Below are 24,480 nucleotides of genomic sequence, written 5' to 3'. Positions count from 1 at the left end.
AGATTCCTTTTTCTTGCCTAACGCGTGATATTTATGTTGGGCCATTTTTAATCAAATAATATACGTCCAAATGGCTGCTTGTTTTTGAATATTGAAATCCTCTTTTTCTTTATTAATTTGACAATTTCCAACCACCCCACATCATTTAAATATTATAGTAAAATTCAAGTTCCAACTCAAATTCTCATTTACAACTTCTCCATATTTTTTCAAGCCACCATGAAAGCAATCCACCTCCCCCTCGTCACACATCTCCACCATCACAACCTTGACCTAACTAAAAATAGGGTTCCCAAGGTCTATGCCTACCAAGATGTTGTTAAAACCTCAAAGAAATCAAATAGGCTTGGTGAAAAATTGTCAAACCTTTTAAACATTCAAAAGAATGATCCTCCTCCTAGTACTCATTCTACTTTGAACAATATTCATGAAGACAAGGCCAACACACCTACCATGTCACCTAAGGAGGACATATCCGATCGATGGCGCGACATTCATGGTGTTCATGAATGGGAAGGACTTCTTGATCCACTCCATCCTTTGCTTCGTCGAGAAATTGTAAAATATGGTGAGTTTGCTCAAGCAACTTATGATGCATTAGATATTGACTCATTCTCTGAGTATTGTGGAAGTTGCATGTACAATAGTCATAAATTGTTTGATAAGTCAGGACTTAACAAGAGTGGCTACAAAGTTACAAAGTACATCTATGCTATGTCACAAATAGATATGCCCCAATGGCTTGAAAGATCAAAATTGACATACACATGGAGCAAAGATTCAAATTGGATTGGTTTTGTGGCAGTTAGTGATGATGAAGAATCGCGACGAATTGGGAGGAGAGATATTGTTGTGGCATGGAGAGGCACAGTGACACCTTCAGAATGGTATGAAAATATGCAGAGGAAATTAGAGTCAATTGGACATATGGACTCAAAAGTAGAACATGGTTTTCTTAGTATTTACACATCTAAGTGTGATTCAACTAGATACAACAAATCAAGTGCCTCAGAACAAGTCATGAAAGAATTGAAAACATTGGTAGATTTTTACAAAACAAAAAGTGCTGAACAAGTTAGCCTCACAATAACAGGACATAGCCTAGGGGGTGCACTTGCTCTACTAAATGCTTATGAATCAGCAGCAAATTTTCCAAAACTTCCAATTAGTGTTATTTCATTTGCAGCCCCAAGAGTTGGGAATATTGCATTTCGCGATGAGCTTTATCAAATGGGAGTCAAAATTTTACGTGTTACAGTGAAACAGGACTTAGTCCCTCGAATGCCCGGAATAGTTTTGAATGAAAGTCTACAAAAATTCGACGATCTTACTGGGACATTAGAGTGGATTTACACACATGTTGGTGCTGAATTGAAGCTTGATGTTAGGTCTTCACCTTATCTTAAAAGGGGGTTCAATTTTATAGGGATTCATATGCTTGAGACATACCTTCATTTAGTAGATGGTTTTGTGAGTAGTAGTTCAACATTTAGGTCTAATGCTAAAAGGGATGTGGCACTAGTGAACAAGGCATGTGATATGCTTGTAGATGAGTTAAGAATTCCTACTTGTTGGTACCAATTGGCCCACAAGGGGTTAGAGTGTAATTCTTATGGTAGATGGGTAAGGCCCAAAAGAGATCCAGAAGATATTCCTTCACCTACTAGCAGGGAAGAAAATACTTATGGTTTTTGAATCCTTATGTATATATATTCTACTATATTAGAAGAATGAGTTAAAAATTTGGTATCAACATGTGTGCTTCATGTCTTTTAAATTAGCTTTAGTCACTTAATACCTTTTTCTTAAGATGAGTGTTATGTTTTGGAGAACACGTGTTTTCGCGTCACTAGAGCATTTTGCATCTGATTATCTTCACTTGTTAGTTTTGCATGCGGTTGAACGTGAAGTTCACAATTTTGATACAAAATTTGTTGCTTATTAGATACTTCATTGTTTTAGGTTTGCATCGAATTTTTGGTTTTTTTTTTTTTTTCCTCTTCGCGTTTTATTCTCTTTGTACCAACATCTTAAGGAAAAAAATTAAAAAAATTAGAATACTTTTATTCAATTTTTCTCGATATCATAATTATCTTTTGTTTTTGTGGTCTTGGGAATATGTGTACTTCTGATGGAGATTTCAGTTATAGGAGAAAGATCATGCAAAATGAGAGCTTTTTCCTTTTTCTAGCGAACACATGTACTCATACAGGGTTCTAGGTATCATGACCAGGAGAAAAAAAAAATTAAATTAGGGATTTTACAGTCCTCCCTAAGTAGTGAAGAAAAAATCATGCTCAAATATTGATAATAGTTATGTGAAATTGCATACTACTGACCAGTAGTAATATGAAATTTTATTCTGCTTTTTAAAAAATCAACACTCATAATAAAATTCATCCTTCCATGTTTTTATTGTACTGTGGGGATATTATGATAGAAATTAGTTGTGTTACATTAATGTTTTGCATCAATTTCAAAATGCGGAGAAGTTTTATGAATTGACAGATGCTTACAAACAAAATGAGGTGGAGTGGTTCTTCATTAGTTTCTTAAAAGACGAGGGCCCCATTAATTGTATGCTCTTCTTCTTCTTCTTCGTGATGGTCATATGAAAAACTTCTACTAAGAATGAGGTGCACACTCAAAGTTTAAAATGTAGATTTCTAAATATAAAATTATAGCCCGTTACGTTGATAATAACTAATGTATGTACCTTTGTTTTGATGTACATAAATGTTGTCATCTCTTTAGTTTCCAACAACGGCTAGAGTTGTGCATAAACTCCGTATGTTCCAACTTTATTTTTTAAAATAAGTGCACATATGCGTGCGTGTAAGATGGCACGTTACACTAATAAATTAACACACATTCACCATAGAAAATCAAAAGTTAACGGGTAATATATCCAAATTTTGGACTATGAGAGTCTGCATATTGAGAAAAATCCATTAATATCCCTCCGAAATCCTCTATTTTTTTTTTATGGAGACTCAGATTTTACTTTCTAATTTTCTCCCTTTTCTCTGCTCTCTACATATAATGTAATGTAATGAAGAAAAGATGAGCTTTTAAGATGGGATGATTTATTAATTAATTTTTGCCCAAACTTACAAAAATGACCATATTTATAGGGTTATTAAAGTTCAATAGCTATAAGTATGGTATTTATAAAAAATGACTACAATTTATGTCTTTTTCTAGCTGTATTATTGTATATGTTTTTTATTTTTCTATTTATACATTTAATTACAATGAACTAAATAAGGAAATTTATTAATTGTACAAATTCAAATTGGTATCTATATTTATAAAATATAAAGTATTAATTTATTAAGGATACAAGTATTTGTAAAAACTTAATGTATTAATATATTAAACAAGATAAAGTATAACACTTTAGTATATGAACATGATAATTTGAAAAATGAACACATTGTTAAACAAAAAATGAATCACCAATATAGTATAAATATGAATACATTCTTGTTAAACAAAAGATGGATACATTTGACAACTCAAAAACAAAAATAAAAATAAAAATAATAGAATGTGTAGGTATCAAAGTGTGCAAGTATTTGACTGTATAAAAAAAATGAAAAGGCCAACAAACGACAATCTCTTTTTGGTCAAGTTTTTCCTATAATACGTGAGGCTTGGTGTTAACTCATGTATTTGTTTATAAAAATATAGTATTAATGCATCCAATTATACTTGTATTGCTTAATCAACCTTTCAAATTCGATAGACTACTTAAGTATCCAAATATACTTGTATTCACAAATCATCATTTCAACTTGTGTTAAAATTAGAATACAAATGGTAATTTGTGAATACAAGTCACCATTTCAACTTGTGTTAATATTAGAATACAAGTATTTATATACATAGATACTTGTGTTAATATTAGAATACAAGTATCTATGTATATAACTAATCTACTGTATACAAATTTGACAATCACACAAACTTCAATCTCTTTTTGCTCATGTTCCTCTTGTACTACTTTTTTTAATTTATAACTATTGCCATTGTAATGTAGAAACAAATAATTCTTCAATCGAAAGCCTATAAAAATAGATGCAATATATATGCATACAAATATGATCTTCATAAACATGAGGAAAAAAACAATTAAAAGATATTTAATGAATTCAAATTACAAAAAATGCTCCTAGAATCATCAAAAAGATCTTAAATTGAAAGAAATTTGGGAGAATAATACATAAATTTTGTGATATAGGAAGATTGATGAAAGAGAAAGTATTACTGAGGGTAAACATGAGAACCAATCACATAAAACATGTCTAGACATAATAAATTAGGTGTGTAATAATAACATTCCTATTTAATAGTAATAACTTTTCTGATTATTTATATGTAATTAACTTTGCTATTTATTGTGTAGTTATATCCATATGATATAAAAAAAATAAACTGTAGCTATTTATTTTAAATATATATTAATGTTTGTCATATTTTGTAGTTTTGTAACTATTCATTTTGATGAACTTGTACCAAACTAATGTGAACATCCATATGAACATATGGTGACATTATTAAGTGCATATCTATAATCTTTATCAAAATGAAGATCATATGGTGACATTATTAAGTACATGATTGATGAAAAAGATGAAGAAAAACAATTTAAAAAGAGGAAAAAACTAAACTGATAAAAAGAAAGAATAAGAAAATGAAAATGAACATTGAACATTGAACATTGAACATTGAACATTGAACATAGATAATTGTTATTTATAAATTGTGTAAATCATAAGAATAATTAGAAATGAGTTGAAGAGACATAAAATTTCCATTCCACGTCACGGACATTCATGTCTAGTTATAATAATAGATACTGTTTAAGTTAAATGATAACTTAATACTTAACTTCTTTGTTGTCATTAATGCAAAACAGTGTTTGGACTTATTCCCATTGTGATTTTTTTTTGTTGGTCAAAGAGGAGAATTTTATCAAACTTCAATCATGAGAATCCCAATGGGGTCAATCCCATGAGAGGTAGTATTATTAGTAAGGCCTAATCCGGGCCCCCTAAAGTTGACACTAATTTTCACTTAGACACCTTAATTAAGTTTTGTGCATTTTAGACACCTCATGTCATGTTTTGTTGTGTTATTTTGACACTTTTTTTTTTATAATCAATCAAATGTGCAAGGTGTGTGTAACACACTCGCCGATGACGTATCGAATTAAATAAAGACACATGGCATATATATTGAAAATAATTTTTAAATAATGAATTTCGAGTGGAAAAAAAGGCCAATGACTTAATGACAAGTTGCAACTTTTATCCAAATAATTTTTATAAAAATTAACCACTTGAATAGTCCTCTTCTCCACCACCCCCTACCCCGGATCCTCAACCCCTCCCCCGCTAGATTGTCTTCTCCAAAGTTCACAACTCCCTACCCCTCCCACACTCAAATCATCTTCTCCACCACCTCCCACCCCACCCCCCGAAGCCCAACCTCTTCTCAATCTAGATTGTCTTTCTCCAAAGTACTTTCATAGTAATTTAATTATTTGGAAAAAAATATTTTATGAAAGCATAATCTCTTTGCAAAACTAATTCATCTTACTTGGAACTTCAAATAAAAATAACATCTTCAAATCTAAACAAAGAGTTTCTATTAAAAGAATTTCCTATAACTTTTTAAAAAATGCATTTCAATTATTTTCAAAACATATCTTGACGAGGAAGAATGACAACAAAATAAGAAATATTGTTTAAGCTTGAAATCTCTTGGTGTTGTAGTAGCATTAGATCCATTTCTCCATGGAAGGAGTTTAAGTTATAGAAAATGGTGGCTAAAATGGGGAAGAAGAAGAAAAAATAAAAAATAAAAATAGGTTAAATAAGCTCTCCACTGGTAAGGAGTGTACCACACTCACTATGTCATGTCAACAAAAAGTGTTAAAAGGACCCAACGGAACATGAGATGAGGTGTCTAAAATAAACAAAGTCTAGTTAGAGTGTCTAAGTGAAAACTAGTGTTAATTTTAAGGGGCTACCGATGGGTTAGGCCTATTAGTAATATTGTTATACAACATGGAAGTACCGACTGAATCCATTATTTTAAGTACTGGGTTTGAAAAATAAAAAGGAAAAATTACTTGGATAGATACCTTTTATTAAATAATTATTGATTTTAGCGATATTTTTTATTTATTACCATTTATAGCATTACATATCAATACTATGTTAAATTTGTAATATATATTAAAAGAAAATTATGTATGCAATATATATGAATTATAATTGTTTTTTAAAAATATATTATGCTTGTTTGTTAAGAAATTGATACATTGTATTATAAGTGTATTATCCATCAACAAAACTTGTATTATATGTGAATAATAAATTGTTCTTTGAAATATGTATTAAAACTGTATTATAAATGTATTAAAAGAGATCAAGTGAAATAAATGGTATTGCTATAAATGGTAAATATGTTTTTAATATAGTGTATTTATGTAAGTTCCCAAATAAAAATGTAATGTTTACAATTTGAACTTGAAATCTATTGGTGGAGTTTGAATTCTCTGAATCACTACGCCAACCTCTAGTATTATATTTGAGGGAAGGCATAACCCCCCCCCCCCCACACACACACACACACACACACACACACAAGTTTGTCACGAAGAATCAGTTACACACTTAAACTATTGTGACGATCTATTATACACCTAAATTACTTAAAAGTGAATTTATTTCAATCCCGACGCAATACAACCAGTCACATGATGAGAAAGTGTTTCACACTCGTGCCACATCATCATGATGTCACTGCCATAACAATAATTATGTCAGATTTAAAAAAAAATCATGTCACTCAATTGTTTCTTCTTTCCTATACATTAGTAAAATAATGTAGGCAAAAATATGTGTTAGTACATTCCATGTACTAAATATGATAGCAATACATAAGAGTTATGAAATCATGCTAAAAGGGGCTTTACATGACATGCAATGACCAAGATAAATCATAGAATAACATGTTAGAAAACATAAGTCATAATCATGGTCAATGCAAGCTAAACATCTTTAAAATACATTTGAGATACTTTTAAAAAGTAACCTTAGTTCATTCTTGTGGGATATTTACTTTTAACCGACATAGATCATGTGAGCTATAACATGAAATTCGGTGTCTATCCCACACCGAAAAGAGATGTCCTTACTTGCCAAGGTAATAATCATAAACTTCTAGCTTAGGCGGATCCACTAGCTACTGTCTATCTAAAATAATGATCCTATGGTGGCATATAATTATGGGATAGGGAGATTGCTACTAGAAACCCGGCCTCAATTACGGGAGAGTTTTCATCTCAATATCCTCTCGGTGCTAAGCATAAATCTCACATAATAGTCATTAAGATTAACTTATCTTCTTATCCATGAAAGGGCACATCAAGTAGTCAATACAAGCTAGAGTTCATTAGAATAGCTCCTTAATCTTGATTCAACTTAGGTGAGAAAACCTTTCAACCTTATGAATCCTTTAGGTGAGAAAATCATTTCACAACAACAACATCAATATTTTACTCTCAAATCAACCTTAACTCATTTTCATCAATTTCATAATGAAACATGCATATCTTCACAAATTCATCTTTCATAGTTCAAAAGCTTCATCATACGATCATAGTCTAGAAATCATGGATCATGCATGGGTTCGAGTGAATTTAACTTAAACACATGCAATTATCTCAATTCATGCATAAAAAGACATAAAACAATCAATTAGATCATAATTGAAAAGAACCCATGAGATTGAACAAAAACCCTAATTTCAATTGGAGGTTCTAGCTTGTAAAATTGGAGAATTTAGGAACCCTACGGAGGAAATGACTCAATAGGTGAATACTATCATATCTTGATGTCAAAAACCCACAATAAATGGTGAACTTGAGACTTGATCTTGAAACCTTAGACTTCTTCTTCAAGCTTTAGAGAGAAAAATATTGGGGAAGAACTTGATCAACTTTTGAGATTTTAGGAGAATGAATTCAATTGGGAAATTTGGGGGAAAACGTTTATATAGGGACTACGATAGAAGGTAAAATAACATAGTATTGGGTTAGAATAATTAGGAAAAGACCCAAAAGTCCTTAAAATAAAACTGTCAAGCCTCCACCAATAGTTCAGACCTACGGTCTGTAGGTCCTACTACGGTCCGCCCTGGTCTACCATAGGTAGGGGTTAGAGACTTGATTTTTGGTCATTCCAACGATGGGGCCCATGTACGGTTGGTAGGTCTACCAACGGACCGTACATGGCCACCGTAGGTCTTTAAAATTTCCCAAACATTTTACTTCATTTCCCTTGTCACCTACGGATGCCACCTACGGTCCGTTGATACTTCTACCAACCCGACACATGTGGAATTAATTCAGCTGCAAGAATGAGACCATAATTTGGAAGTCTCATGTGGTTGTGACTTGTGGATATTTTATTTCTTGTTTAAAAGTTTCTATCATGATAAATTGTTGTATATATTTATACATCATTGAATTATTTTATCATATAAACACATGGTTGATAATTATTGATAAATCATGTTGAAAAAGTATTATATATTGATAATGCAGATTGTGTAAAAAGTGTCTTTTTGAAAATTTAGAACAACTTCAGGTGTCAATTAATATTATTTCTACGAATAACTAATGCATGTCTTTTTCTCTTGTCTTAGCCTGTGTTTAATCCTGTTCCTGAACTCTCATTTATGCTGGGCCAAAATTTACCTTCAGAGGTATCATCCTCTTCTTTTTTTTGTATCATTTTTGTTTATAATATAAAGTTATAAAGTTACAATCAAGTGACTAATATAAAGTCACAATTAAAAAACTACATTTCCCTAATTCATCATTGCTAGTGTTACTTTTATGGTTCCTCTATTAGCAGGGCTACAATGCAGACTCTAATAGGGCCGCCATTCCTTAAAGAGGATCTGTGAGAGCTCGTAGTACAAGGGTACAGTGTTATTTAAGAAAATTATTATTATACAAACAAATTAGAACGACGAAAGAACCATAAAAGGGTTTGTTAGTTGTATTGGGCAACTTACGTTTTATGTTAAATAAATACATGCAAGCTATAATCGAGGAAGAATTCCAAGATTAACACATGTATTCTCTTTGCGTTCAGGAGTATATATCTAAACCTAATTTATATTACACTCGTTTAAAAGTTAATTTATGCAAATAATTTTTTAAGCAAACATAATTATTATAATGTGAGAATATTAACTTTTTGTAATTGTTCAAGGGTGGTAACATTTTTTTTTATTTAATCAAATGAATGCAGAGAATAGCCATTGAGACAAATCCTCAATATCCTAATGCTCCACCAAGTACCTCCACAACAAGAGATCCACGTTCAATGTACATATATAGTTTTTATGTTTCATTTTATATAATATTATTTTCTTTATAGTTTGTGTCAAAATTTGAGGGAGTGGATATATGGTTGCTTAGGCTATGTTTTATTTTTTATGTGTTGCAATGTGAAATTGATGGTGCAGACCGATTCCCAACATTTTATATAATCCAAATTATGCTGAGAATGATCAACAAGTGGATCCTTTCTTATGCTTTCTGGCGTCAAATTTGAATTTTCGTAAGCTATTTTTATTCACGCACGCGCACACACACACAACACACAACACACAACACACAACACACAACACACACGCACACACTTTTGCTAATATGTTAATATTTTTAATATATATTTAATTTCCAGGCAATCGTAGAAACAACAAGTGAGGAGCGAATTGAGCTGACTAGAAATTTGAAAATTCATTGTGCAAAATATTGGTCGGTCAAAATAAGTATTGTCAAAAAATATTTTTGTAATAAGATCAAGCACAAAATAAAAGTGTGTTATCAAGAGACAAAAATAAATTAATTTACAATTCTCATGTGGTTGTAACTTGTGGATATTTTATTTCCAGTTTAAAAATTTCTATAATGATAAATTATTGTCCATATATATACTTCATTGAAATACTTTATCATATAAACACATGGTTGATAATTATTTATAAATCATGTTAAAAATGTATTGTATATTGATAATGCAGATTGTGTAAAAAGTGTCTTTTTAAAAATTCAGAACAGTTTCAGGTGTTATTTAATATTATTTCTACGAATAACTAATGATTTTTTTTCTCTTGTCTAGGCCTGTTTTTAATCCTGTTCCTAAACTCTCATTTACGCTGGGCCAAAATTTACCTTCAGAGGTATCATCTTTTTTTTTATTGAATCATTTTTGTTTAAAATATAAAGTTATAAAGTTACAATCAAGTGACTAATATAAAGTCACAACTAAAAAACTCCATTGCCCTAATTAATCATTGCTAATGTTACTTTTATGGTTTCTCCACAGTGCAGACTCTAATTGGGCCGCCATTCCTTTAAGAGGATCTGTGAGAGCTCGTAGTACAAAGGTACACTGTTATTTAAGAAAATTATTATTATACAAACAAATTAGAATGACGAAAGAACCATAAAAGGGATTGTTAGTTGTATTGAGCAACTTACATTTTATGTTTAATAAATACATGCAAGCTATAATCAAGGAAGAATGCCAAGATTAACACATGTATTCTCTTTGCGTTCAGGAGTATACATCTAAATCTAATTTATATTACACTCGTTTAAAAGTTAGTTTATGCAAGCAATTTTTTAAGCAAACATAATTATTATAACGTGAGAATATTAACTTTTTGTAATTGTTCAAGGGTGGTAACATTTTTTATTTATTTATTTAATTTAATTAAATGATTGCAGTGAATAGTCATTGAGACAAATCCTCAATATCCAAATACTCCACCAAGTACCTCCACAACAAGAGCTGCACTTTCAACGTACTTATATACTTTTTCTGCTTCATTTTATATAATATTATTTTCTTATTAATTTATGCCAAAATTTGAGGGAGTGGATATATGGGTGCTTTGACTATGTTTAATTTTTTATGTGTTGAAATGTGAAATTGGTGGTGCAGACCAATTCTGAACATTTTATATAATCCAAACTATGCTGAGAATGGTCAACAAGTGGATCCTTTCTTCTGCCTTCTGTCGTCGAATTCAAATTTTTGTAAGCTATTTTTATTCACGCACGCACGCGCGCGGATGCTCACGCGCACACCCATATCACACACAACACACGCACAGGTACACACTTTTGCTAATATGTTAATATTTTTTATATTTAATTTCCAGGCAATCGTAGAAACAACAAGTGAAGAACAGATTGAGCTGACTAGAAATTTGAAGATTCATTGTGCAAAATATTCCTCGGTCAAAATAAGTATTGTCAAATTATTTTTGTAATAAGATCTAGCACAAAATAAAAGTGTATTATCAAGAGACAAAAATAAATTAATTTACAATTCTCATGTGGTTGTGACTTGTGGATATTTTATTTCTTGTTTAAAAGTTTCTATCATGATAAATTATTGTCCATATATATACCTCATTGAATTATTTTATCATATGAACACATGGTTGATAATTATTGATAAATCATGTTAAAAAAGTATTGTATATTGAAAATGCAGATTGTGTAAAAAGTGTCTTTTTGAATATTCAAGACAACTTCAGGTGTCAATTAATATTATTTCTATGAATAACTAATGCATTTTTTAAAAATCTTTTCTAGGCCTGTGTTTAATCCTGTTTCTGAACTCTCATTTACGCTAGGCAAAAGTTTACCTTCAGAGGTATCATCATCTTCTTCTTTTTTGAATCATTTTTGTTTATAATATAAAGTTATAAAGTTACAATCAAGTGACTAATATAAAGTCACAATTTAAAAACTCCATTGCCCTAATTCAACATTGCTAATGTTACTTTTATGGTTACTCTATTAGCAAGGTTACAATGCAGCCTCTATTAGGACCGCCTTTCCTTCAAGAGGATCTGTGAGAGCTCGTACTACAAGGGTACAATGTTATTTAAGACAATTATTATTATACAAACAAATTAGAACAATGAAAGAATCATAAAAGGATTTGTTAGTTGTATTGGGCAACTTACGTTTTATGTTAAATAAATACATGCAAGCAATAATCGAGGAAGAATGCCAAGGTTAACACATGTATTCTCTTTGCGTTCAGGAGTATACATCTAAATCTAATTTATACTACACTCGTTTAAAAGTTAATTTATTCAAGTAATTTTTTATGCAAACATAATTATTATAATGTGAGAATACTAACTTTTTGTAATTGTTCAAGGGTGGTAATATTTTCTATTTATTTATTTATTTTATTTAATCAAATGAATGCAGAGAATAGTCATTGAGACAAATCCTCAATATCCAAATACTCCACCAAGTACCTCCACAACAAGAGCTGCACTTTCAACGTACTTATATACTTTTTCTGCTTCATTTTATATAATATTATTTTCTTATTAATTTATGCCAAAATTTGAGGGAGTGGATATATGGGTGCTTTGACTATGTTTAATATTTTATGTGTTGACATGTGAAATTGGTGGTGCAGACCAATTCTGAACATTTTATATAATCCAAACTATGCTGAGAATGGTCAACAAGTGGATCCTTTCTTCTGCCTTCTGTCGTCGAATTCAAGTTTTTGTAATCTATTTTTATTCACGCACGCACGCGCGCGGATACTCACGCGCACACCCATATCACACACAACACACGCACGCACGCGCGCGTACACACTTTTGCTAATATGTTAATATTTTTTATATTTAATTTCCAGGCAATCGTAGAAACAACAAGTGAAGAACAGATTGAGCTGACTAGAAATTTGAAGATTCATTGTGCCAAATATTCCTCGGTCAAAATAAGTATTGTCAAATTATTTTTGTAATAAGATCTAGCACAAAATAAAAGTGTGTTATCAAGAGACAAAAATAAATTAATTTACAATTCTCATGTGGTTGTGACTTGTGGATATTTTATTTCTTGTTTAAAAGTTTCTATCATGATAAATTATTGTCCATATATATACCTCATTGAATTATTTTATCATATGAACACATGGTTGATAATTATTGATAAATCATGTTAAAAAAGTATTGTATATTGAAAATGCAGATTGTGTAAAAAGTGTCTTTTTGAATATTCAAGACAACTTCAGGTGTCAATTAATATTATTTCTATGAATAACTAATGCATTTTTTAAAAATCTTTTCTAGGCCTGTGTTTAATCCTGTTTCTGAACTCTCATTTACGCTGGGCAAAAGTTTACCTTCAGAGGTATCATCATCTTCTTCTTTTTTGAATCATTTTTGTTTATAATATAAAGTTATAAAGTTACAATCAAGTGACTAATATAAAGTCACAATTTAAAAACTCCATTGCCCTAATTCAACATTGCTAATGTTACTTTTATGGTTACTCTATTAGCAGGGTTACAATGCAGCCTCTATTAGGACCGCCTTTCCTTCAAGAGGATCTGTGAGAGCTCGTACTACAAGGGTACAATGTTATTTAAGACAATTATTATTATACAAACAAATTAGAACAATGAAAGAACCATAAAAGGATTTGTTAGTTGTATTGGGCAACTTACGTTTTATGTTAAATAAATACATGCAAGCAATAATCGAGGAAGAATGCCAAGGTTAACACATGTATTCTCTTTGCGTTCAGGAGTATACATCTAAATCTAATTTATACTACACTCGTTTAAAAGTTAATTTATTCAAGTAATTTTTTATGCAAACATAATTATTATAATGTGAGAATATTAACTTTTTGTAATTGTTCAAGGGTGGTAATATTTTCTATTTTTTTTTTTTTTTTATTTAATCAAATGAATGCAGAGAATAGTCATTGAGACAAATCCTCAATATCCAAATACTCCACCAAGTACCTCCACAACAAGAGCTGCACTTTCAACGTACTTATATACTTTTTCTGCTTCATTTTATATAATATTATTTTCTTATTAATTTATGCCAAAATTTGAGGGAATGGATATATGGGTGCTTTGACTATGTTTAATTTTTTATGTGTTGAAATGTGAAATTGGTGGTGCACGCACGCACACGCTTTTGCTCATATGTTAATATTTTTTATATTTAATTTCCAGGCAATCGTAGAAACAAGAAGTGAGGAGCAGATTGAGCTGACTAGAAATTTGAAGATTCATTGTGCAAAATATTGCTCGGTCTCAAAAATTATTTTTGTAATAAGATCAAGCAAAAAATAAAAGTGTGTTATCAAAAGACAAAAATAGATTAATTTACAATTCTAATGTGGTTGTGATTTGTAGATATTTTATTTCTTGTTTAAAAGTTTCTATCATGATAAATTATCGTACATATTTACTTCATTGAATTATTTTATCATATAAATATATGGTTGATAATTATTGATAAATTATGCTGAAAAAATGTTCTATATTTTGTATTTAACCATTGATAAATTAAAAATTATTTATGTACAAAGAACTATAATTACTAGCGTGATTTCAGAATAATATCTTGCAGAATATCATAAATGTGATTCTGCTTAGATTAAAAAAGGATAGTATTTTACTAAATCTTTGGAATGATACAAATCATATTTTATATATGGTTAAAATTCAACCTCCCTCAAATTGATCTCACTTATCAAGAATTATTAATTTGGATAATAGGAATTGACGCTGGCTCTTAATTATTAGGTTGTGCAAATTAACGCTTAAATCAAAAAATTAAATATTTCATATATGTTATATGCAGTTGACAAAGCTTTTATAAAGGAAATTTGGATTTTTCACCCAAAGAAAAAAAATTTAAGCTGGAGATAATAATTTATGTGCATTAGTTTTATTTAGTTATAGTAAGTTAATAGAATATGGTATAAACAATCGATTGATAACTATTAATAAAGTCAAGAATTAGAGAAGTAATATGTTGTATGTGATTTAAAATTGATGAATTCTATATTATTTTAATATAAAAACCTATAAATATAAGTCTGCTTATAACAACGTATCTTACATAATCTCAAAAATATGAATATGTATAGATAAAGGAAAAATAATATTTTCTTAGATCTTTGAAATGATACAAATATAATCTTATCCTACAATAAAATGTTTTATAATTTACAAGGAAAAATCAAACAAACAAAATTAAATCTTTGTCCTGATCAATTATGGATGTGGAAATTGAAGGATATAAAAAGAGACATACATTTTGCTGCCAATATTTCCAAACATTATCTTTGTAATGACATCAAGCACAAAACAAGGAAGTGACATCAAGAGACAAGAATAAATTAATTTCACAATTTTCATGTGGTTATGACTTATGAATATGTTATTTCTTGCTTAAAAGCTTCTATCATAATTAATTATTGTACATATTTATACTTCATTCAATTATTTAATTCATACAAACACATGGTTGATAACTATTGATAAATTATGTTGAAAATGTATTATATATTTTGTGATTAACAATTGATAAATTAAAAAATATTTATGTACAAAGACCTAAAATTACAAGTGTGATTTTAGAACTATATCTTGCACAATATCAACAATGTGATTCTATATAGATATGTCACAATCCAAAATCGAATCATGATGGCGCCTAATATAATCCCCGAATAGGCAAGCCTAACCCAAACACAAGATGCAGAATATAACAATTTGGATAGAAATAATATAAAAAACCAGAAATAGAAATAGAATAAATGGAACGGGCCATATCATAAGTATGTCATACGATACAAACTATACAAAAGGCTAAAAAATGACCAAGAAGAAAAACTAACAACAGATTTAACCCCGAACCTGGTGTCACCTATATAGGAACTGCTAAGTACAGAAAGACTAAAAGTACATGAGAACTGACTAAGAAAAATACAAAACATAAGTTAGTACAAAAGAGAGAAAGCAACAAGTCTCTAAACGTCAGAAGATCCCCACGATCTGAGTTTGTGACAGCCAAGGTAGATCTAATGCTCACAGAGGGTGACTCGTATAGGAGCTGGATCAGAAAAAGATACAGATAAATAGTAAGAATACCAAACTACGGGGTACTCAATAGGCATCATAGGTTGATCGAGCTCAGAAAGATCAAATGCATAAAGAGAAATGCAATGATACTATCATAATAGGGATAAATTCTAATATAGGAAAATCATACTAACAGAGAAAAGGCAAACAATATCAAGAATTCAATCACAAGCTACACAAAAAATACAAGACAACTCATGCATACTCAATAACAATTTAGACACAGAGGCAATGCTAATGACGAATAAAGGGAAGTAAAAAATCCTGAAAGCATCCTCGAGATAAATTTGTGGACTTAACAATAAAAATAACTCGCGAATATATCTCAACGGGCTGTCCGAAATGATACCTCAGACTTATCAGGAAAGTAACAATAACCCAGATATATCTTGTAACATCTCGCTATTTGAAAGAACTAGGAAGAGTTAGAATTGGAAATAGTTGTTTATGGAAAGAATGAAAAATCTGGAAATTTGGTAAGTTGTGTTAAGTTTGGGTTTTTGGTTAACTTCAAACGACCATAACTCCTAGCTCAGGATGTGTTAGGTGTGTTTCCAGTTATCGTAGGAAATATCTTGGAATAATCTTTTCAACACCACCAAGTTTGTGCGATTCCGAGTTCGTATGAGTGAGATATGACCATTGGAAGTTGGGCTGTTCGAATAAGGAAAGTCCAATCCGGATTTTGGAAGGGTATTATGGCCTTTTCCATACCCAACTTAATTAATTCGTTTTTGTTAATTATTTTAAGCTCTAAACTGATAGGATTCCGTTTATGCTTTTGAAAAATAAAGTTAGGGTTTTTGGAGAAAGAACGCAAGAGGAGAAGAAAGGAGTAAAGAGCCAAGATCATCGTTCGTAAGGATTTCACTTGTGGATTTCATCAAGGGGTGATCCCTACGAGGTATGTGAGACTTTCATAACGTTGGGTTCGTTCACCCACGTGCCAAACATGTTTGATTTAACGTGAATTCATTCTAAAAAGATTGTAAGTTGAATGTTCTTGATAGTTGTTCTTGAATTGCTTTCGTTCTTGAATTTGGGTTGAGATTTAGGAGTCTCTTGATATTAAAGTGTTGATTCCTCGAGTTGTTTGAGTTAGATGTTGTGTATTTGTCTTGGGTATCTCATTCCTAAGTGAATTTGAGAAAAAGAATCAGAATTAATCGATTTAAGATCAGAAAATGAGATCAAAAGTTCGTTAGTTTTTGCCTGAGGAGAGGCTGGCGTTGGCAAGACGCTCTATCACCACTAAGGCTCATAGTGGTGGTTGTCGGTGAGAGAAACTCCCACAAAAACTATTTTTCTTTATTATATGAGTAAGTTGAGTTGTTATCAGATTTCTTTAACTAATTGAGTTGCTTTCTATTGTTTTAAAAGCTTTCTATATATTGCATGTGTATTGTTGCTTTATATTGAGTTAAATTATTCAAGATTTGAGTAAAGCCAAGGTAAGTGTTCCTTTCAAATTCTTTTCAAGCTTATGTTACGTTTAGCATTGCACTCGCATACTCGTACATTCAATGTACTGATGCCAGTTGGCCTGCATCGTTTTATGATGCAGAAACATTTAACCAGGATCAACATCCAGTGCCTCGTTGATTAGGTTGAGCACTCAGAGTCATTTGGTGAGCTTCCTTGCTTTCCGGAGGGTTCTTTTCATAATTATTTAGCTTTTCAGTTGTTAGGATTGTCGGGGATCCTGTCCTGACATCCCTCTTTGTTTTAGAGGCTTCACAGACAGTTAGTAGTCAGTTGTCTTACATTATTATTTCATATGTTAAGACTTGAGTTTCCACTTTGGCCAAGTTGAATGTTTGACCTTTGAACGTTCTAAGTATTTTATTAAATAGTTGAGTAGAGATGCATTGATTCCTTGTATTATGCTTTTAAGTCTTCCGCTGAATATGTAAGCCATGCCAAGGGTTCATTTGGGGCCAGCAATGGTTCTCAAGTGCCAGCCACGTCCAGGATGTAGGCTCGGGGCGTGACAAACTTGGTATTAGAGCCCAGAGTTCAAGAGTCCTAGGGAGTCTATGAAGCCGTGTCTGTAGAATCCTAGTTATCGGTGTGAAGCGTAGCACATCTATAATTAGGAGGCTGCAACACTTAGGAAATTACCTCACTTCTTTCACACTCATTTCATGCGTTAGAGTTTGATCTCTAAAAAGTTTCTTCTAATTCTTGCTTGTGCGTGTGTTTCAGTAATCATTCCTCCACAAAGAGCTGTCCGTGGTTGTCCTACTAGAAGGAATGTGGAGCCGCAAAAACAAGAGGTACCCAATGAACTAGAAGTGCAACCCCAAGGAGAGGTCACCAATGCTGAATTTTGGGAAGCAATCCGAATGCTAAGTCAGGCTGTGACTAACCAGGTTGGGAACATGAATAAGCGGATACTTCAAGGATTCATGAGTTCTTGAGGATGAATCCTCCAAGTTTCATTGTTTCAAGCACGACTGATGATCCGAAGAACTTTATTGAGGAGCTGCAAAAGGTGTTTGATGTCATGCACGTTGGCGATGCTGAGCGAATTGAGCTAGCTGCATATCAACTGAAGAATGTTGGTAGGACTTGGTTTGACCAGTGGAAGAAGGGTAGAGCTGAGGGAGCACCACCTGCGAGTTGGACTTGTTTTGAGGAGGCCTTTTTGGGGAGTTTCTTTCCACGAGAACTGAAAGAGACTAAGGTACGAGAGTTTCTTACTCTTAAGCAAGATTCATTAAGTGTTCATGAGTATGTGTTGAAGTTCACCCAACTATCCCGTTATGCTCCAGAGATGGTTGCGGACATGAGGAGTATGATTTGTCTATATGTTGCTGGGATGTCTCGTATGTCGAGTAAGGAGGGTAGGGCTGTGATGCTAATTGGGGACATGGATATATCAAAGTTGATGGTCTATGTGCAATAGGTTGAGGAGGAGAAGCTGAGTGATATGGAGGAATTCAGAAATAAGAAGGCTAAGACGACAGGGAATGAGTCCGGGCAGCCAAGAAATAATGCGAACCGGTCTTCCTTTCAGCAAAATCAAAAGGAACTTGCTCCATCATCTGCTTGTGCACCTGCACCCAGAAACAAAGGTGAGTATAATGGTCAGAATTCGCAGAACTTCACAGCTAGACCTGCGCAGTCTCAGGGTTGTGTGGCACAATGAGGTAAATGAGCTCCTGCATGTGCTAAGTGTGGTGGAACCCACCCGGGTAAGTGTCGTGATGGTTCCACAGGTTGTTTCAAGTGTGGACAAGAGGGTCACTTCATGAAATAGTGCCCCAAGAACCGACAAAGTAATATCAATCAGGGTAATAGAGCCCAATTTTCATCAGTTGCCCCATCAGACAGGGCTACACCTAGAGGAGCCACTTCCGGTACTTGCGGAGAAGCAAACCGTCTCTATGCGATCACTAGTCGTTAAGAGAAAAAGAACTCTCCAGATGTTGTCACTGGTATCATCAAAGTCTTTTCTCTTGATGTTTATGCTTTGCTAGACCCAGGAGCAAGTTTATCTTTTGTGACTCCTTATGTTGCAAATAATTTTGATGTTCTTCCTGGGAAACTTTGTGAACCCTTCTGTGTTTCTACACCTGTTAGGGAGTCTATTCTAGCCGAGCGAGTATATCGTGATTTTGTCATTTCCATCAGTCACAAGAACACCATGGCTGATTTAGTTGAGTTAGACATCATGGATTTTGATGTCATTCTATGTATGGACTGACTTCATGCATATTATGCATCAATAGATTGTAGATCTCGAGTTGTCAAGTTCCAGATTCCTAATGAACCAGTTATAGAGTGGAGTAGTAGTTCTTCAGTGCCTAAGGGTCATTTTATTTTATACCTTAAGGCGAGAAAGTTAGTTTCTAAGGGTTGTGTCTGTCACTTAGTCCTAGTTAATGACTCTAGTGTTGAGATACCTCTCATTCAATCAGTTTCTATAGTAAAGGAGTTACCAGAAGTCTTTCCAGATAATCTACCCGGAGTCCCTCTTGAGAGAGAAATAGACTCCGGCATAGTCATTCTTCTAGATACTCGTCCTATCTCTATTTCTCCATATTGAATGGCACCAGCAGAGTTGAAAGAGCTAAAAAAGCAATTGAAAGATCTCCTTGATAAGGGTTTTATTCGACCAAGTGTCTCACCTTGGGGATCTTCGGTCTTGTTTGTGAGAAAGAAAGATGGTTCCCTTAGGATGTGTATAGACTACCACCAATTGAACAAGGTTACCATCAAGAATAAGTATCCTCTTCCGAGAATTGATGATCTTTTCAATCAACTTCAGGGTTCTTCTTGTGTTTCTAAGATAGACCTAAGATCTGGCTACCATAAGTTGAAAGTCTGGGAGTGTGAAATTCCCAAGACAACATTCAGGACCCATTATGGTCATTATGGGTTTCTGGTCATGTCGTTCGATTTAACTAATGCACATGTAACGTTCATAGACCTTATGAATAGAGTATTCAAGCCTTATTTAGATATGTTTGTTATCGTATTCATTGATGACATTCTAATCTATTCGAGGACTGAGGAAGGTCATGCTAGCCATTTCAAAATAGTTCTTCAGACTTTAAAAGATAAGGAGTTATATGCTAAGTTCTATAAATGTGAGTTTTGGCTTGAGTCTGTGACATTCTTGGGTCACATAGTTTCCGGTGATGGAATTAGAGTTGTTAACCAAAAGATAGAGGCAGTGCAGAATTGGCCTAGACCCACATCTCCAACTGATATTAGGAATTACTTGGGCTTGACTGGCTATTATAGAAGGTTCGTAGAGGGGTTCTCATTTATTTCATCTCCTTTGACCAGGTTGACTTAGAAAACAGTGAAGTTTCAATGGTCTAAAGCTTGTGAGAAAAGTTTTCAGGAATTGAAAAAGTGGTTGACTACTGCCCCAGTATTGACCTTACCAGAAGGTACCTATGATGCGTCTAGAGTTGGTTTGGGTTGCGTGTTAATGCAGAATGACAAAGTTATAGCTTATGCCTCCAGACAGTTGAAAGTTCATGAGAAGAATTACCCAACCCATAATCTGGAGTTGGCTGCCATAGTATTTGCTTTGAAATATGGCTCCATTATCTTTATGATGTGCATGTGGATGTGTTCACCGATCATAAGAGTCTTCAGTATGTGTTTACTTAGAAAGAGCTTAACCTCAGACAAAGGAGATTGTTAGAATTTCTCAAGGATTTTGACATGAGTATTGTTTATCGCCCAGGTAAGGCTAATGTTGTTGCTAATGCTTTAAGCAGGTTGTCTATGGGTAGTACCACCCATGTTGAGGAATAAAAGAGAGAGTTAGCAAAAAATATGCATAGACTTGCACGGTTAGGAGTTCGACTAATGGATTCCACAGAAGGAGGAGTAGCAGTGATGAATGGGGTGTGCAAAAACCGATTTAACCAATAAACCGAACCGTAAAAAACACTATTGGTTTATTGATATTGGGTTATTGGGCTAACGATTTTTAAACAGTTTTGCAAATTTTTTTATTGGGTTATTGGTTCGGTTTTATAATTTTTGTTAATGGTTAAACCGATAACCCAATAAGACTATACTAAATTTTCTAGTCTTATTGTTAATGGTTAAACGATTGTTACTTTCACACTTTTTGTTAATGGTTAAACAATTGTTACTTTCACACTTTTTCCTTTGAATGTGTCTAGTGTCTAAACTTGCAAGAAAAATGATTGTTACTTTTATGATTATTACTTTCATGCCAAATGCTGGAAAAATCATATGGTTTATTTGAAAATTTTCTTATTGTGTATATAATATATATGAGTATTTTCTTATTGGTTAAACCGAAAACCGAACCGTTAAGTACCATAAACCGATTAACCAAAAATCGATAAGGAATATGTTATTGATTTGGTTATCGGTTTGAAGTATTTACAAACCGAAAACTGATAAACCGAACCAATAACACCTAAAACCGAACCGAACCGACCGATGCGCACCCCTACCTAGACCCACATCTCCAACTGATATTAGGAATTTCTTGGGCTTGACTGGCTATTATAGAAGGTTCGTAGAGGGGTTCTCATTTATTTCCTCTCCTTTGACCAAGTTGACTTAGAAAACAGTGAAGTTTCAATGGTCTAAAGCTTGTGAGAAAAGCTTTCAGGAATTGAAAAAGTGGTTGACTACTGCCCCAGTATTGACCTTACCAGAAGGTACCTATGATGCGTCTTGAGTTGGTTTGGGTTGTGTGTTAATGCCGAATGACAAAGTTATAGCTTATGCATCCAGACAGTTGAAAGTTCATGAGAAGAATTACCCAACCCATAATCTGGAGTTGGCTGCCATAATATTTGCTTTGAAATATGGCTCCATTATCTTTATGATGTGCATGTGGATGTGTTCACCTATCATAAGAGTCTTCAGTATGTGTTTACTTAGAAAGAGCTTAACCTCAGGCAAAGGAGATTGTTAGAATTTCTCAAGGATTTTGACATGAGTATTGTTTATCGCCCAGGTAAAGCTAATGTTGTTGCTAATGCTTTAAGCAGGTTGTCTATGGGTAGTACCACCCATGTTGAGGAATAAATGAGAGAGTTAGCAAAAGATGTGCATAGACTTGCATGGTTAGCAGTTTGACTAATGGATTCCACAGAAGGAGGAGTAGTGGTGATGAATGGGGCTGAATCATCTTTAGTGTTAGAAGTAAAAGAGAAGCAAGACCAAGATCCTATTTTTCTTGAATTGAAAGCAAATGTTCATAAACAAAAAGTTATGACTTTTGAACAAGGGGGAGATGGTGTGTTGAGGTATAAAGGCAGATTGTGTGTACCAAGGGTGGATGAACTCCAAGAGAGGATCATGGAGAAAGCTCATAGCTCCAGATATTCCATTTATTTGGGTTCCACAAAGATGTATCGTGACTTGAGAGAAGTTATTGGTGGAGTAGTATGAAGAAGGGCATTGCACAATTTGTTGCTAAGTGCCCGAATTGCCAACAAGTTAAGTAGAGCAACAAAGGTCCAATGGTTTGGCTCAAAATATAGAACTTCCTGAATGGAAGTGGGAGATGATCAATATGGACTTCATCACAGGTTTACCAAGGTCTCTCAAGCAGCATGATTCTATTTGGGTGATTGTTGATAGATTGACAAAATCAACCCACTTTTTGCCGATAAAGACTACCCATTCCACAGAAGATTATGCTAAGTTGTACATTCAAGAGGTAGTGAGACTTCATGAAGTTTCGGTCTCTATTATTTCAGATAGAGATGCACAATTTACTATACGGTTCTGGAAATCCTTTCAGAAAGGTTTGGGTTCAAAGGTGAACTTGATTACTGCTTTCCATCCTCAGACAGATGGTCAAGCAAAGCGTACTATTCAGACTTTAGAAGATATGTTGAGGGCATGTGTGATTGATTTCAATGGGAATTGGGATGTTTACCTACCTCTTATTGAGTTGGCTTATAATAATAGTTTCACTCTAGCATCCAAATGGCTCCTTATAAAGCTCTTTATGGGAGAACATATAGATCTCCTATTGGATGGTTTGAAGTTGGTGAAGGAGGGTTGATAGGACCAGACTTAGTTCATCAAGCTATGGTGAAGGTGAAAGTTATTCAAGAGAGGTTGAAAACAGCGCAGAGTCGCTAGGAATCCTACACTGATGTTAGGAGAAGGGAGTTGGAGTTTGAAGTAGATGATTGAGTCTACTTGAAAGTTTCACCCATGAAGGGTGTTATGAGATTTGTAAAAAGGGAAAGCTTAATCCCCGGTATATTGGCCCTTATAGCATATCCCAAAGGGTTGGTAATGTAGCTTATGAGTTAGAGCTGCCCCAAGAGTTGGGCAACGATTCCTCCGATATTTCATGTCTCCATGTTGAAGAAGTGCATGGGAGATCCTTCATTTATCATACTAATTGAAGACATTGGGATCAAAGATAGCTTATCTTATGAGGAGATTCCTGTTCAGATTCTAGATGGCCAAGTTCGCAAGTTGAGGACAAAAGAGGTAGCATCAGTCAAAGTTCTTTGGAGGAACTAATTTGTTGAAGAAGCTACTTGGGAAGCTGAGAAAGATATGAAGAAGAGATATCCACATCTCTTTGAGACCGGAGAAATTCCTGATCAAGGTACTAATTCTCTTCTTAGTACTCTTTAATTTATAAGTTGGCATGTTGTATTTCCTTTGCTTGTTGGGTGTTTGAGCTGAATGTTAGATGTTACACCCTTAGCCTAGTAAGAGTAATCTCATTCGAGGACGCATGCTCCCAAGGGGGAGATATTGTAACATCTCGCTATTTGAAAGAACTAGGAAGAGTTAGAATTGAAAATAGTTGTTTTTGGAAAGAATGAAAAACCTGAAAATTTGTTAAGTTGTGTTAAGTTTGGGATTTTGGTCAACTTCAAATGACCATACCTCCTACCTCAGAATTAGTTAGGTGTGTTTCCAGATATTTTTGGAAAGATCTTTGAATAATCTTTCTAACGCCGCC

The 24,480-nt window shown here is 33.2% G+C and overlaps 1 protein-coding gene across 1 annotated transcript; it reads left to right on the top strand.

Annotated features, from left to right (window-relative positions):
- The first annotated feature begins 184 nt into the window (after positions 1-184).
- LOC125809873 (phospholipase A1-Igamma3, chloroplastic-like) lies at positions 185-19,440 on the top strand. Its single transcript, XM_049489430.1, has 11 exons — positions 185-1,687; positions 10,424-10,479; positions 11,260-11,337; positions 11,910-11,981; positions 12,329-12,405; positions 13,213-13,273; positions 13,427-13,495; positions 14,112-14,172; positions 18,237-18,403; positions 18,940-19,084; positions 19,352-19,440. The coding sequence occupies exons 1-11, from the start codon at positions 220-222 to the stop codon at positions 19,438-19,440; spliced, it is 2,343 nt and encodes a 780-aa protein (XP_049345387.1). The 5' UTR covers positions 185-219.
- Positions 19,441-24,480: the final 5,040 nt, after the last annotated feature.

Source organism: Solanum verrucosum, unplaced genomic scaffold, assembly GCF_900185275.1.
Source record: "Solanum verrucosum unplaced genomic scaffold, falcon-dt-bn FXZP01000662.1, whole genome shotgun sequence".
Lineage (NCBI taxonomy): Eukaryota > Viridiplantae > Streptophyta > Magnoliopsida > Solanales > Solanaceae > Solanum > Solanum verrucosum.
Note: the sequence above shows the minus strand (reverse complement) of the source record. Positions and strands in the feature narration are given on the sequence as shown.